Here is a 17,093-nt window from a genome sequence, read left to right as displayed (position 1 = left end):
TTGACGGAAATTTTACTGACTCGATGCATTATTACAAAAGTGACATTCATGTAAATGCTGAATTAAGTTTTCTTTTGCATGGTATTGCTACACACTTACACGAAAAGTAATGTCAAAATGCACCGTCTTGGAGAGTATTAATGCAAATGCAGTCGGTTTTGTCTTGAGTGAATTTAAACAGTTGGGAGAAATACAGATGTGTCACAATATATGATCTGTGCATCCGGTCTTAAAGTGACAGCAACATAAACCTGCTGCAGCAGACTGCGTCATATTGCATTTACCTATTTTATCTCATAATTCAGATTTTTTTTATATGTTGTTTATATGTTGTATTTCGGACTATTACTCAAATTAACTCAACAGAGTTTTCTGAGAGGAAAAATGTCAGAAGTGTGGGATTTAAACTCATGGTTTTGAGCTGAGGGGAAAAGGGAGAATGTCATTTCTCATCAAAATTGTCAGATATAATCTCGGAATTGTGAAAATAAAGTCAGAATTTTGAAATATAAACTCAAATTTACTTTACTTTTTTTACTCTTTTATTCCATGGCCTCCATAGACTGGTAATTAAAAACTGTCCCCTTACAGCCTCATTTTCATCCAAGAAAAAAAAAAATCAAAATGTCATCTACCCTGTCTAAGGCCTTAGACATTCGTCATATAAAACCCAAAACAGCCAAAGAGATAAGAGGTGAATTTTCTGCTCCTCAGGTCTCATTCACTAAGCTTCCTACCCACCCCGTTGAACTTATACATTTACTATATAACAGCAAAAAAAGGCAAGTCCTGTCCTGCCCTATAATTTTTCACATTCTAAAAGCTGTTTCACTCTGAAATATGTCACAATACATAAGTTATAACTTCTGTTACATGACTTTAAAGTTTGTTGAGCAGGACACTAATTATAAGATGGTGTCAATCAAAAATCCAAATGGCAATATGCAATAGCTGTTTGCTTTTTTACATTTAAATTGTCTTTGCCTTATTCTAGTTGTAAAGGTTAAAACAAGGTTAAGATACTGAAAAACAGTAGTGTTTAGTTGGACTCGGACTCGACCCATTTGGACTCTGACTTGAGTCCGACTCGACCCATTTTGGACTCGGACTCGAATGGTTAAAGACTCGGACTCGACTTAGGTGGACTCGACCCAACACTAGCATTTAATATCTATGTCCATTAGCTCCACTTGAAAATATTTCACATAATGGAAGTAAATTGAATTGTGAACTATGTTTCCTTTAGACTTTACACTCTCTTTGCCTCTAAACCATCTTGGTTTGGTGTCTTTGACTGTTTTTGGTTCAAGTTACCTTGCATCAATAAACTCCCACAGGGATTTTTAAAAACCTCCCTGAACCAGTTTCTGTAGAGCCTAATGGCATACGTCCTCGTCATTTGACCTTCTGCTGCACTTGGGGGTATTATCCGATACCAGAGAACAACATCACTTCCATTTTACATGCATGACTCTTCTTAAATTCTCGTTTGACCTTGCTGTTGCCTAAATAACTAGTCCTCTGAGGTGCTCTGGAATGCTAATATACTGGTGCATGTTTGTAAGCTGTCTTGGCTCCAGCGGGGGCAGCAGGTGGCACACCAAATGTCTGTTTTCCCCTTTTTCCCAGTGAGCTTTGGCAGGGTCATGGCTGTTGTCTGTCTATTTGTTATAATTGTGAATTATAAATATTTGTTTTTAATCTAATTTGCATTCATCAACCACCCACATCACAGCTTTTGAATGTTTTCCTCTCACTCTGTGAATCACAATGTGGCAATTAAAATTAGACTGCAGGCACTGCAGATGTACAACAATCAATTTTTATTGACAATATAGGATTTGATAACTGATTGGTAACTTTGGAACCATCAATTACTATCATCCATTGATACCTTCACCCTCATTCCATCCAAACCTGTGTAACATTCTCCTTTCCAATGAATATCAGCACAAAATGGGCTGTTTTGCTAGATGTAAATGCAACAAAACAAAGTCATATCAGTTTGTAACGACTTAAAGGTAAATAAATCATGACAGAATTTACAATTGTGACAATGGACCACAAAACCAGTCATAAGGGTCAATTTTTTAATTATCCTTTTTAGATTTGTATCTGAAAGCTGCATGGATAAGCTTTCCATTGACAATATTTGGCCGAGATACAAATATTTGAAAATCTGGAATCTCTGGGTGCAAAAAAATCGAAATATTAAGAAAATCGCCTTTAAAGTTATCTAAATGAAGTTCTTAGCAATGCATATTACTAATCAAAAATGAAGTTTTGCATATTTATGGTAGGAAATCTACCAAATATCTTCATGGGACATAATCTTTACTCAATATCCTAATGAATTTTGCCATAAAAGAAAAATCAACTGATTGGTAACTTTGAAACAATCAATTCCTATCATCCATTGATACCTTCACCCTCATTCCATCCAAACCTGTGTAACATTCTTCTTCCCAATGAATATCAACACAAAATGGGCTGTTTTGCTAGATGTAAATGCAACAAAACAAAGTCATATCAGTTTGTAACGACTTAAAGGTAAATAAATCATGACAGAATTTACAATTGTGACAATGGACCACAAAACCAGTCATAAGGGTCAATTTTTTAATTATCCTTTTTAGATTTGTATCTGAAAGCTGCATGGATAAGCTTTCCATTGGTTAATATTTGGCCGAGATACAAATATTTGAAAATCTGGAATCTCTGGGTGCAAAAAAATCGAAATATTAAGAAAATCGCCTTTAAAGTTATCTAAATGAAGTTCTTAGCAATGCATATTACTAATCAAAAATGAAGTTTTGCATATTTATGGTAGGAAATCTACCAAATATCTACATGGGACATAATCTTTACTCAATATCCTAATGAATCTTGCCATAAAAGAAAAATCAACTGATTGGTAACTTTGAAACAATCAGTTACTATCATCCATTGATACCTTCACCCTCATTCCATCCAAACCTGTGTAACATTCTTCCTTCCAATGAATATCAGCACAAAGTGAGGTGTTTTGCTAGATGTTCATACAACAAAACAAAGTCATATCAGTTTGTAATGACTTAAAGGTGAATAAATGATGACATAATTTACAATTGTGACTCTGGACCACAAAACCAGTCATAAGGGTCAAATTTTTTATTATCTTTTTTAGATTTGTATCTGAAAGCTGCATAGATAAGCTTTCCATTGAATTATGGTTTATTAGGATAGAACAATATTTGGCTGAGATACAACTATTTGAAAATCTGGAATCTGAGGGTGCAAAAAAATCTAAATATTGAGAAAATCGCCTTTAAAGTTGTCCAAATGAAGTTCTTAGTGATGCATATTACTAATCAAAAATGAAGTTTTGACATATTTATGACAGGAAAGCTACAAAATATCTTCATGAAACATAATCTTTACTTAATATCCTAATGAGTTTTGGCATAAAAGAAAAATCGACTGATTGGTAACTTTAACACATATCATCTATTGATAGTAACTGTGTTTTGCTAGATGTTCATACAACAAAACAAAGTCATATCAGTTTGTAATGACTTAAAGGTAAATAAATGATGGCAGAATTTTCATTTGTGAGCCTGGACATTTTTTTTCTTTTTTCATCTGAAATACCATGAAATATATTCATGGAACATGATTTTTACTTAATATCCCAATTATTTTTAGCATTAAAAATAAAATCGACAATTTTAACCCATACAATGTATTTTTGGCTACTGCTACAAATATACCTGTTCTACCTAATACTAGTTTTGTGGTCCAGGGTTACATTTTTAGACAATCTATCCCTTTAACTATCCCTTCTTAGATAGTAGACGAAGCTGCTTTTAGAAACATGAAGTTGTTATGGGCAATAAGCTGCTCCCAGTAAGATGAGAAGTGAGAGGTAAAGTGAAAGGTTTAAAGTTAAGTCCTCTTAAAGGTTAAATCCCTCACACATGCTTTCTCTCTCTCTTACTCTTTGACTATCCTTCACTCTTTGAGCTACTAACATATTAACCTGTATTAGCCTCTACTCACTAATCACAGCTCAAAATGCACAGCTAATTATAATTATTGACTCCAGTAGAGTTTTTACTGATTAGCACTTTGTGAAAGTAATATTATAAACCTTCATAACATACCACACTTCTGTAATAGAGTGCTTTTGATGTGCAGCATGAGAAACATAAAGCTTATTTCTGGGTTTAGTAATGATTTGCTGTGCTTTAATTCATCTAAATGAGCCTCTTGCCTCTGTCCAGCATATATGCAAGACAGAGTATATTAATATACATTAAGAATGCAGGCCGAGCTGTTTCCACTTGCATTATATGTCGTTTGCAAGCTTGCTGACATTGCAGGTTTGTGTTACTGAACTGTCTAATCACCTGGTCAGTCATATACAGTACGCATATAAGATTATTACAGTCCTCTATGCATTATAAATATCTACTATTTTCATTTTAATGCTTAACAGAGAGTTCTACATTGAATTCATATTTATTTACAGCATGATCTAACTGAAATGGGATTTTTTGGCCATGAAAAAATAAATCTGTTTATACCCTGAAGTAATCCGTTTTGCTCACTAGGCCTTCTTAAGTGAAAATACACAAAGCAAATGTAGGACCGAAGCTTTGCTTATATTTATAGAATACAAAACAGTAACCAGCTAAGACATTGTGCATTTTGTGCAAACTGCAAGCTCTGCTGAATAAGGTGCCGCGTCTTATCATGAGCTACTGCAGGAAGATTAGGTGATTACATTGAGCTCTGCAAAAAGACAGAAGAGAGCGAGAAAGGGAGAGAGAGAATAGCTAATAGTGTTTCTCAGCAGGCACTCATTATGAAAGTGCCAGAGGAGGTGATCAGCTGAAATAAATGGATATGTCAGTGGCATTAGGTGGAGGTGGAGACCCCCACACTGCAGGCCATCCATAACCCAACAGTCAGTTCTGACATATTCAGGTTAAATTCTTAGTCCTACAGTAAAAACAGACACTAGGCTTTTATTTGGCTGGAGCTCTTAGTGACAGTAATCTATCTACAGTCTGCAAAATGTTAATTATTTTACCAAAATAAGAGGTATCATATAAAATGCATGTTATTTTTTATTTAGCACTGACCTGAATAAGATATTTCACATAAAAGAAACGTAGAGTTTATAAAAAATAACCCATTTCAAAAGTTTACATACGTTTGATTCTTAAAGGTGCACTGTGTAATATTTAAGATGATCTCTAGACAGAGTTGCAATATAATATACATAACTATGTTTTCAGGGATGTATAAAGACCTTACTTAATGAACCGTTATGTTTTTATTAACTTAGAATTATCAGTTTATATCTACATACACCGCGGGTCTCCTCACATGGAAGTCGCCGTTATGTTTCTACAGTAGCCCTAAACGGTAAAAAAAAAAGTTTACTTCTGCATTGAAAAATAATGTGGATAAGTTGGTGGTGTTGCCACAGATGCAAATTTATACTGTTCCATATCTCGCTTTAACCAAAAGTATCTGCTTACGCTTGGAGACACGTGATGGCAATACATTAAAATGATATGGTAAGAAACACCTGTTTCCAATATCAATCAGCAAAACGAGCTGTTTTGTACTGCTAAATTTGCTGGAAGCAGATGAGACTGGAAGCCAGACCCACTGCATTTCTCGGATTTGGCCTTTTTATACAGTATCACTGTCTTTGACCATTAAGCCACGTTAAATGTTTTCTGTATAAATGGTTTTCTATCTGAGGAAAACACTTAACATGCATGCACTTTGTGTTCATATGCTGGGCTGCTTGCCTGCACATCATTAGCATCATCAGTATACTGGGTTTGACCTTTTAATATATATTTTTTAATGCATTAAGCCACATTAAGTTTTTGTTTATAACTCTATGGTAGGTAAATGCTTAACATAAAACTATATGCATTGCTTTCATATTCTAGAGTCCTCTGCTTGGAAACTCCTTTTAGAAAGGCAAAGGATATCCATAGTGTTTTAGGGTGAATAATATTGCATTTATGTTTAGACATTTAGCAGACGCTTTTTTCTAAAATCGACTTACGAAAGAGGACCTGGAAGCAATCAGAATCAGAAAAACTGCAGTAACATGCAAATGTTATGACAAGTCTCATTCAGTCTAACGCAGTACACATAGCAAGGTTTTTTTTTAAATTAGAGTTTTGTTTTTTTTTTGTTAAGAAAACAAGCAGTAAGTAAATGAATAGAGTCTAAAAGATTTGTTTTATAAAGAATATAATTAGAATAGAGGGTGCTAGAGGGTCAAATAAATACAATATAATATTTTAGTCATATAAACATTAGTTATTATTGAAACACAACGTGTAATTGGTCATTTAAGTTTATGTATTTGAAAGGAAAAAGTATCGGTATCGGTATCAATATCAGCGATATTGGCCCTGCATTTACTTGGTATCGGATCGATACCAAAATTTGCAGTATCGCACACCCCTACTAAACGGACAAACTGCTCTACAGATCGCGTTACATCACTGTTGTTCTTGCGAAAAAACACTGACACAATGATGAACAAGTAACAGTAATATTCACCATAACATCGTTTTATTGAATAGTTAAACAAATATAATTCCTTAATTTACGTTTTAAAAGAAATCTAATTGTTCGTTGCTGTCTAAAACGCGACATCTTAATCCTCTGTGGGCTACCGTAGTTCTGTAAAGGGAGGGGTGAGTGGTTGACTGTTGCAATTCACAACCTCACCGCTAGATGCCGCAAAAATCTACACACTGCACCTTTAATAGTGTGTTGTTATCTGAATGATCCACAGCTGTTTTATTTTTAAGTGATAGTTTATGAGTCCCTTGTTTGTCCTGAACAGTTAAACTGCCCGCTGTTCTTCAGAAAAATCCTTCAGGTTCCACAAATTCTTTGGTTTTTCAGCATTTTTGTGTATCTGAACCCTTTTTCAACAATGACTGTATGATTTTAAGATCCATCTTTTCACACAGAGAACAACTGAGGGACTCATATGCAACTATTACAGAAGGTTCAAACACTCACTGATGATCCAGAAGGACAAACAATGCATTAAGAGTCAAGGGGTGAAAACTTTTGAAAAGAATAAAGATGTGTGAATTTTTCTTATTTTACCTAAATATCACATTTTTTTTATTTAGTGTTGCCCTTCAAAAGCTACAGAAGATACTTACATGTTTTCCAGAAGACAAATAAGTTAAATTTACCCTGATCTTCAAATTTTGAAAGTTTTCACCCCCTGGCTCTTAATACATGGTTTTTCCTTTAGATCCATCAGTGAGCGTTTGAACCTTCTGTAATAGTTGCATATGAGTCCCTCAGTTGTCCTCAGTGTGAAAAGATGGATCTCAAAATCAGTCATTGTTGGAAAGGGTTCAAATAGACAAAAATGCTGAAAAATCAAAGAATTTGTGGGACCTGAAGGATTTTTCTGAACTGAACTGTTCAGGACAAATAAGGGACTCATGAACAACTATCACTAAAAAAAAAACGCTGTGGATCATTCCGGTAACAAAGTATTAAGAATCAAGTGTAGCTATGTAAACTTTTGAATGGGGTAATTTTTAAAAATTCAGCTAATATTTTCTTTTGAGGACTATATGTAAACGTCTTATTCAAGTCAGTACTAAATAAAAAATAACATGCATTTTGTATAATCCCTCTAATTTTGGTGCAATAATTAACATGTATTCTATCTATCATTCTTTTGTTAGAGCATAAGCCCACTGTCTATCATTTTGTAATTGCCCTCTCTGCACTGAGGGCAAAAGGACACAGTGGCTCTGCAGTTGTTCAGTAATTTGCTGAGTGTGATATAAGAGTCATCAGCCATTATGTGAAATCTCTTCTTTCCACTGTGCTTATCAGAATGCATTCTGTGCTAGCTAAAAATACTTTAATCATTCTCATTTGTTCTCAAAAACAGTTGTTTCATTTATTTAAATTCTGTTGATGAGTATAACATGTGTACTGCAGCTGTTTTTTCTTAGAAATATTTTTGCTTTTGCTTTTTATTGCTTTGGTTAGTTCTCCACTGGGCGATTTTTGTCTGAATAAACTAATGTTTGATTTTATAGCTTTAAATAATAAAATATTTCTTTGAACTGCCTGTGCACAACAAAGTAGCATGAACCAATGTTTAAATTCTCTCTAGAATGCGACAAGCTCAGGAAAGATGGATTCCGCAGTTCCCAGTGCTACTCCCAAAGCCCTGCCTTCTCTGCAACCAGCCTTTGTGAAAATGTGCACCTGGATGAGGAGAAGACAGAGAAGAAAAAGAAGGTAAACCTAACCTTAAAAACACATTTAACACAGTCAGCTGTTGCTAGAAAAAAAAACAACAACTTTAATTGTGTTTGGCTATGCAATATGTCAGTCAACTTCATCATATTATCCCCAAAATCCTGTTAGTGGAAATGGCTTTTAATTTTAATCCTAATTTTTAACATTCAAGCTTCCAATTAGAAATCTGAAACTAAGTGGATGGACATAAAAACAAAATTGTGTTCATTTCAAAGAGTTGATTTCTTTATGTTGTATGATGAAACAGACAAAGGCTTGGTTTTCTCCTAAATACTTAAAATGAACACATGTTTTAGTTACTTGTTTTGCACTGCCCCCTAGTGGCTAAAGAGTAAAACTAGAAAATATTTCTGCCACATTCTGTAATCCTAAAGATAAAGTCTCATTTCACTTGTTTTGTTTTTATTTTCAACCTTTCTTTCCTCTCACCAAGCGGTTTAAAGTCCTTGACTGTCTATCACAGTCTTGCCTCTCTCTCTGCTGTCATTTGAGATCTTGGAAAACAAAGGTACCGCTCTCGCTGAAGTTAGTTAGCCATTGGTAGTCAGTATGCTGCGTAAAAGGTGGCTTCAGATCCTAACAAGTCCTTATAGCATCTTTATACACAACCTACTAGCGCTAGTCACCCACCGTGAGCGTGCTTTCCCTTCAAAAACTTTGTGAGTATGGTAGATTATACAAATTAGACGTAATTAGCACATAATTAGATTGTGTATTTCCCTCAAGCATTCTAGTTATGCGAAGCAGAACAAAAGTCTTTTTGCCAAAAAATAGATGAATAAATAAATTCATACAAGAATGTCGAGACACATTATGGTTGAATACACTGACTGTAACACTGATCTCAAATTAGCATGAATAATTTAGAGAGTAGCTCTCCTCCATTCAGGGCTCCCCTGGGCTTATTGCTCAGAGAAATATTTCAGTCACCCGACGTTACTGGAGGGAAATGCGCTCCAAGAGTCTTTTTTTTTACTTTGCTCTTTTTGGAAAGCACTTAACAGTAGAAATGACCAAATATCAGACGATACCTATCACCGGGCATTGGCTAGGCTATCATTCACCGAAGCCTGACCTGGTTAAATCAGTCTGTTTGTGTTGTGTTCAGGCTTCAGAGTCACCTAATGAAGAGGAGAAACTTGTGTACTCGATGCCACCTCAGACCCCTCTGCTGGAACATGAAATGGAAATCCAGAGAAGCTGGAGCAGCTGTCTACCTTTGCCCACTCCTGAGGAGAAGATGAGAATACAGGCTCAGTCGGTGGCCACTGATGTCATTCCCATCAACATTACAGGTACTTCCTTTGTTAAGTCATGAAATATCACTTGTAATGAGCTTGAAGTTTTTAGTTAACAAATATGTTTTCAGTATACAGTTATTTTGGACAGTGGGTTACTAATAATTTAGCAACAATTAGGGATGCACTAACAAAATGTTATTTATTTGACCAAAATAAGAGGGATCATATAAAATGAATACTTAACTGAATGAGATATTTCACATTTTACACGTTTACATATAGTCCACAAGAGAAAATAATAGTTGGAATTATAAAAATGACCCTGTTCAAAAGCTTACATGCACTTTTTTAGTAGTAGTTATGATTCTCTTGTTTGTCCTGAACAGTTAAACTACCTGCTGTTCTTCAGAAAAATCCCACAAATTCTTGGGTTTTTCAGCATTTTTGTGTTTTTGAACCCTTTTCAACAATGACTGTATGATTTTGAGATCCATCTTTTCACACTGAGGACAACTGAGGGACTCATATGCAACTATTACACAAGGTTCAAACACTCACTGATGCTTCAAAAGGGAAAAAAAATATGCATTAAGAGCTTTTTTTAATTTAAATACAGGGTAAATTTAACTTATTTAGTTTTCTGGGGAACATCTAGGTATGTTCTGTAGCTTCCGTAGGGCAGTACTAAATGGAGAAAAATATGATATTTAGGCAACATAAAAAAATGTACACATCATCAATCCGACATGCATCATTTTTCCTTCTGGAGCATCAGTGAGTGTTTAAACCTTCTGTAATAGTGGCAAATGAGTCCCTCAGTTGTCCTGAGTGTGAAAAAGATGGATCTCAAAATCCTACAATCATTGTTTGAAAGGATTCAAAAACACAAAAATGCTGAAAAACCAAATAATTTGTGGGACCTAAAGGACTTTTCTCAAAAACAGCAGGCAGTTTAAGGTAACAACACAGTTTTAAGAATCAAGTGTATGTAAAGTTTTGAACAGGGTCCTTTTATAAATTCAACAATTATTTTCTTTAGTGGACTATATGTAAATGTCTTTTATGTGGAAAATATCTTATTCAGGTCAGTACTAAATAAAAAAATAACATGAATTTTGTATAATCCTTCTTATTTTGGTAAAATAATTAATAATTTGCAGATTCTGCAAGGTGTATGTAAACTTTTGACTCAACTGTATATCATAGATTTTGTTCGGTGATATTACGTGCAACTGCAATAGTGTTGTGTTCTGTCTCAGCATGAGGTTTGCCAATAATAAACACTAGTTTTCTATGTTTTTACATCTTTAGGTGAGAACTTTGACCGTCAGGCCAGCTTCCGTCGCTCCGCAGCAAACACCGATACCATAATACGAAGACCCAAGAGGGTGCAAAGAAGAAAGACAATAACAGGAGTTCCTGACAACATCCAGACTGAACTAGGTATGATTCCTATTCGTTGTTGCAGTCCTATACATTGCACCCCTCTCAAACAATTTAAAGGTGCACTCAGTGTTTTTTTGGGGCATTTAGTAATTAGAAGCTATATACATAAAGTATTTAATAGTACTTAAATAAAAAGTCTCTGTTGGCACCAATAACCTTGTGGACAGTGCACCAAGTTTCATGAAGGAGGCCCATTAAGTGTTACCTCCTAGGGGCTGGTATGAACCATTGATGGACATTTTCATTGGTGGAAAAATTAATCTCACTACTTGTGTAGCATTTGTGCAATTGGACATTGCAAATAGCTTGACTTACAGGCAACCAGACCAATCATAATGCAGAATTTGCCATTTTGTCTGACAGAAAAGTAGATTTAACATCGGTGGACTTTTGTGTAAATAAGAAAATATGATTGGTTCATGTGTCGAATGATCTAATAAGGCAATACAGTGATCTGGCACAGCACACTAAAGAGCCAGAAAATAGTATTTATTGTTTGAATTTTTTTACAAAATGACAACGTTTTAAAGCTGAGAGTGAGACCATGTTTCATACTAGAAGTAACCTGCTCTGTCTTGTCTGTCGGCGCATTGTTAGTTTCCTCTTTGCTCTGCTATGTATTTTTTAATGCATGAGAATGTGTAGTGTGAGAGCACCATTGTTTTTCAGACATAGCAACAGTAACTAAGGAGGGTGGGTTTTTGCGAAGGGTCAATTGCATTGGTACTTCAAAAAAGTTTTCTTTTTTAGCATGATGCTGTATTTATGCCACTAGGTGTCAGTGTAGTCCAAGACTACTACAATCATTTTTTGATATGTACTATATATCAAATCGTTAAGAAAGACAATCAAGTGCAAACATACACCATACATCAATAATTTCTATTCCTTATTTTCTTACAGCAAATAATGAACAAGATGACAGAATTCACTCAATGTCTATGGCAGATCAGTACACCACCCTCAGTCGAGTGGGCAGTGTAAACTCCACACTTAGACACTTAGACACCCGTGACTCCAGTTGCCAAACAGAAGAGATGAAGATTGTTCCTCCCTCCGTACGCAGAATCAGAGCACAAAGAGGCCACGGAATTGCCGCCCAAATGGCCTGCGTCTCCTCCTCAAGCAGCATTTCCACAATGAGTGACTGTAATGGAATTAGCTACACTCAGCTCAATGACAGCGATCAGAGCTTTCACAGTTTGCCACGACAAGGTTCTCACATCTCACATCAACACTGTGAACCAAAGTACAGCAGCTCCCCCTACAGGATGAATTCTGGATCTACAAGCTCCTTGTCCTACCAGTTTGACTTACAGGATGGCTCTTCATCGTCACTGCATATGCTGTCCGATTCCAGAAGCAATGCATTGAACAGCCCCAAACTTGCCGAAAATCCAAATTACCAAGGTTCTGATCAAAATAATACCCCAGGCTTGTTTAGCCTCACTGGTGCTCTACAGAACTCAATTTTTTACGGACACAAAAGGACTGAGGATAATCAGATGCAGTCACCTCATTCCTCAGCCCAGTTGCTTAGTACTGCTGATTCCACGTTGTCCTCCTGCTACGAATCCACAACCTCCCTTTGTACAGGGATCCATACAGAGACAGAGTCCCAGTGCAGCACACTTGACGGAAGAAATTGCGGCAGTCGTAACTGTGTCCGCAGGGATTCCAACTTCTCAGAGAGCAGCAATCAAAGCTGCAGCACACTAACCACTGACCAGTGGATGTATGAAGTTTCTCCAAAGGACAATGTCACCTCTGATTGCTCCTCACCTGTCAGCCACATATACAACAGTGAGGAACACTCTCCCAGCAAGACAGACACAAGCTCATTGTTCTCTATTGACAATGAAGGTTACTACACCTCCATGCGGCTGGACTCTGGTTTGAAGTCGCATAGCCACGGCTCCATCAATAAAGCGGGAGATGCAAAGCACGGTTTGTACGAGTGCAAGGACCACCACAGTCAAGGGGATCGTGCAAGTCTGCATAGCAACCGCTCCCTGACTCGCAGCATTTCCCTGCGGAAAGCCAAGAAGCCCCCGCTCCCTCCGGCGAGGACCGATTCCTTAAGGCGTAAACCTCACAGGAAGTCTCACCATAATGGTTCGGTCCTTAGTGAGCAGTTGATCTCCAGCCTCCAGCAGTCCTTAGAGCTTAACCTAAAAACGTGCTCAGAACAGACACCCTGCAGTGGGTTTGAAGACCCTTGGGTACTCCGACCCAGAAGCCAGAGCACCATAAGTGCTGCAAGCAGTGGGATGTCTGCACCAGCTGCTGTTTGTCCGGTCACACCCACACACAGCGATAGCAGCAGTCAGCGCTCAGACTATGCAGAGTCATGGGACTTCTACATGGATTACCAAGGTCCACGGTCTGACCAGAGTCTCACAAGATCTGCAAGTACTGAGGAGAATCAAGAAAACATTGGCAATGCATCCTACAACATCGGACACTGCAACAGTAGTGGGATTCAGTCAAAACTGGCATCGTCACCTGACAAGGTTCATCGTTTGACGTCGCCATCGAGCGGTTATTCAAGTCAGTCCAACACTCCGACTGCAGGCACCCCGGTTACGTCTCTAATAAGAGCAAAATCTCCTGCAGGGAGGCCGAAACCAAAAGTGCCTGAAAGAAAGTCCTCCCTGCGGTCTTCTGTGTCGTCCTCCTCTACATCCTTGTCCTCCAACACCTCAGATTCCATCAGAAACATACCGCTACCTCCACCTCTACCTGACGTGACCATTACGTCATGCGGATCATCCATCCCCGCTTCTTGCTCTCCAACAGCAGCTATGGTAGACTCAACCCCACCTCTTCCTCTTCTACCTGACTTGGAAGAGAGACGTTCTTCACTTTCATCTGAAAAGAGTGACTCTATTGATTTCCCCCCTCCCCCACCAAAGGTTTTTGAATCTCTGTCAAGCGATGAAGATACAAATAGTCCTCCACCTTCGTTTCCTCCTCCCAAACCTTCACTGTACATTCTATCTCCTCCTCCTCCACCTCCTCCACCATTACCTGAGATGAGCCTTCCAACAGCAGCCATTTTTAACACAGAGAGTTGTCTTACACCTAAGAAGGCTGTGGAAATTGAAAAAGCACTACATTTCAACCACACTGGAGAGCAAGAGAAGACTCAGAGACCAGTTATCACTGCCCAAGCTCTTCAAATGGTGCAGCTACGACCCGTCAAGCTCAAGGAAATAGAAGATATTTTTACAGCAGTCAGTTTCGATGATTTCGAAGACCAAGCACATGAAACAAACTCAGGAAAGTTCATGGAAAGTAAGACTTCGGAGCAAACGGTGACTGCCATTTGTGATAGTCAGTCTGAAAATGGCGTGGATACATTTGAACATGAATATTTAGATTACAATATTATACAAAGTTTCCCTGAGGCATCAACTGGTTCTCTACCTCCTGGCCTGCTCAGCAATGCTGCTCAGAATGTTTCAGTGGACCTTTCTAAGACATCTCCTGTTTTATCTCCCCATGAGCTTCTGCAATGCATAAACTCCTCAGAAAGTTCTCAGCTGAAACAGAAGGCTCCTATATCACCTAAGAAGCCCAATCTTTCCCTTATTATGCCACCTATAGTCTGTAATGGACTCAAGCTTCAACAGGATCATGAAGCAGAGACACTCGAGTCAGGGCAACTAAATGGCACATCCTTGAGAAACACAGTTGATTTGCAAGCAATTCCTTTAGACCTTGAGATTACGGAAGAAAGTGACTCCGACACTTCAACCCCTGTGGTCAAAAGCAGATTGTCTCTCAGCAGTGAGCTGTCATCAAGCAGTCTGCAAGATCTGCAACTCTCTGATCTCATCCTTCATGAGCATGACCTCGGCCTGAGTGATCAAGACTTTGGGCTCTGTGATGATAAAAGTACATCAGATGATGGTTCAAGCAGCAGCTCAGGATCCATCAGCTTTAAAGAGGATGAGCATGAGGAAAATGGTAAGGGCTTTTTTATTACTTTCCTAAAAGAGTTTAATACAATTCTGTCAATAACCTTCCAACCCTCCCATGCACCCTTTTGAGTTAAGAAACAGTAGATTCTCTTTATTACCAGGAATGACTACAACTGTATGATTCTTTTTATCTCTTACATAACTAGTTACCCTTAAATCAGCTAAGAAAGTTGAATGAGAGCTCTTGAGTGTGTGACAGTTAATATTCTCAAGCCTCTGCAGTGCTCGCTAAAGTGCAGTTATTGCACAACAGCAGGACCATCAAAGGAGTTTGAATAATTTAAGGGGCAGAAAATGTCTGTTGCAGCATGGGTTTTATGCCTTTCTGGTTTCCAGTGAGTGTAGGCTCAATCTCCATTGTTTCTTCTCACTTTGAGAGGTAAGCAGAGTGTTTGTGTGTGGGTTGTAGGTGCCGCGTTTGACTTGAGCACTGAAAGCGCATCCAGCATTAACGCTAACGGAGAGGCTGTGGAGGAGATGGTGACGCCTGCTCGTCCCCGTACTACAGAGGACCTCTTTGCTGCAATTCATCGGTAATGTGATGTTTTCTTTTATTTAGCTAGTAAAGCATGCATTTTGCATAGAAGTAAAAATGTTATTTGGATAAATATGTGACCCTGGACAAGAAAAAAAGTCTTAAGTAGCACAAATATATTTGTAAAAAGAGTCAAAAATACATTGTATGGGTCAAAATTATTGATTTTTCTTTTATGGCAAAAATCATTAGGATATTAAGTAAAGATCATGTTCCATGAAGATATTTTGTAAATTTCCTACTGTAAATATATCAAAACTTAATTTTTGATTAATAACATGCACTGCTAAGAACTTTAATTGCACCGCTTTAGAGATGATTTTCTCAATATATAGATTTTTTGCACCCTTAAATTCCAGATTTTCAAATAGTTGTCATATTCTCACAAACCATACACCATCTCATTTTTAAAAAGGTACCCTTATGACTGGTTTTGTGGTCCAGGGTTACATATAAACATAAAAACTGTGATTAAAAAGATAGTGCAAGTTAAAAGGTTTACTAGATTATAAAATGTACCATCACAATGGATATTTTACTTTAATTTAATTTCAAGGTGATAACTGACCAGATAATCAAAAATAACTCTGAAATTCTTAATTTTAGAACTGATTAGAACTTAAATTTAGAACTAATAATTACAGGAAGAGAATTTAACTATATTTTTTTCCTCAAATCAGACAAATTTAGTCATCAAATACATTATTAAAAACTACACTTATAGTCAGCTCTATGTACAATTACATTAACTTAATACATTTTAATTCAGCTTTACTACTTATTTAAATTCAAATAAGACAGTAAAGCTATTCATTTCTTCATTACAGTCAGTATGAAATGTATAATAGAATTTTTAAGAATTAATAAATGATTATAGATATTGTAAATTTATACAAATTTTTAAATTCAGTTGTTTGGGTGGTGCATCAGTATTTATTAAAAACAATACTTATAGTCAACTCTATGTACAATTATATGAACTATTACATTTGAATTTAGCTTTAATACTTTGTTAAATTTAAATTTATTTGAGGCTTTTAGGAGTTTGTTACATCAAAGTCAGTAAAGCTATTCATTCCTTAATTTGAGTCAGTATGCAATGTCTAATTTTTAAGAAATAATGATTAAAGATACTGTTAATTTATACAAACAAATTCTTAAAATCAGTTTTTTGGGTGTTGCATCAGTATTTATTTGTATTGAAATATTGTTAATTTATAATGTCCATGATCCTGGTATGTTGGATGGTCTAGACAACGTTTATTTTATCAACTTTTATGACAAACTGGGATCTTTTAATCATTCAATTTTAACATGTCATGTGTTCATGCATTTGTGTTGAATCATTTGTCTAAACGTGTCATCTGGAGCAGTCTACGTAGACAGAACATGAACATCCAATTACAGGTGTGGATTGGACTGGCAAGTAATCAAGTCATTGGCTGGTGTTGTCTCCCTGTAGTTTGGCTATAGGGTCAGACACCCATAATCCAGTAGCTCCCTTCAATTTGATTATCCTATTTTTTGACCTCTCTAATCCCCAAGCTCTGCCTCACA

At 36.8% G+C, this 17,093-nt stretch overlaps 1 protein-coding gene across 4 annotated transcripts in view; it reads left to right on the top strand.

Annotated features, from left to right (window-relative positions):
• nhsl1a (NHS-like 1a) overlaps positions 1 to 17,093 on the top strand; it is a 54,357-nt gene that overhangs the window by 32,852 nt on the left and 4,412 nt on the right. For 2 of the 4 annotated variants that reach the window (XM_073826795.1, XM_073826794.1), the window contains exons 3-8: positions 8,180 to 8,307; positions 8,762 to 8,836; positions 9,437 to 9,623; positions 10,881 to 11,012; positions 11,919 to 14,987; positions 15,411 to 15,534. In XM_073826795.1, coding sequence (XP_073682896.1) covers positions 8,180 to 8,307; positions 8,762 to 8,836; positions 9,437 to 9,623; positions 10,881 to 11,012; positions 11,919 to 14,987; positions 15,411 to 15,534 — 3,715 coding nt within the window. Of the gene's footprint in view, positions 1 to 8,179; positions 8,308 to 8,761; positions 8,837 to 9,436; positions 9,624 to 10,880; positions 11,013 to 11,918; positions 14,988 to 15,410; positions 15,535 to 16,909; positions 16,944 to 17,093 lie in introns of all 4 variants that reach the window. The other 2 variants (XM_073826797.1, XM_073826796.1) reach the window with 2 other exon arrangements.

Source organism: Garra rufa, chromosome 21 (assembly GCF_049309525.1).
Source record: "Garra rufa chromosome 21, GarRuf1.0, whole genome shotgun sequence".
NCBI lineage: Eukaryota > Metazoa > Chordata > Actinopteri > Cypriniformes > Cyprinidae > Garra > Garra rufa.
Note: the sequence above shows the minus strand (reverse complement) of the source record. Positions and strands in the feature narration are given on the sequence as shown.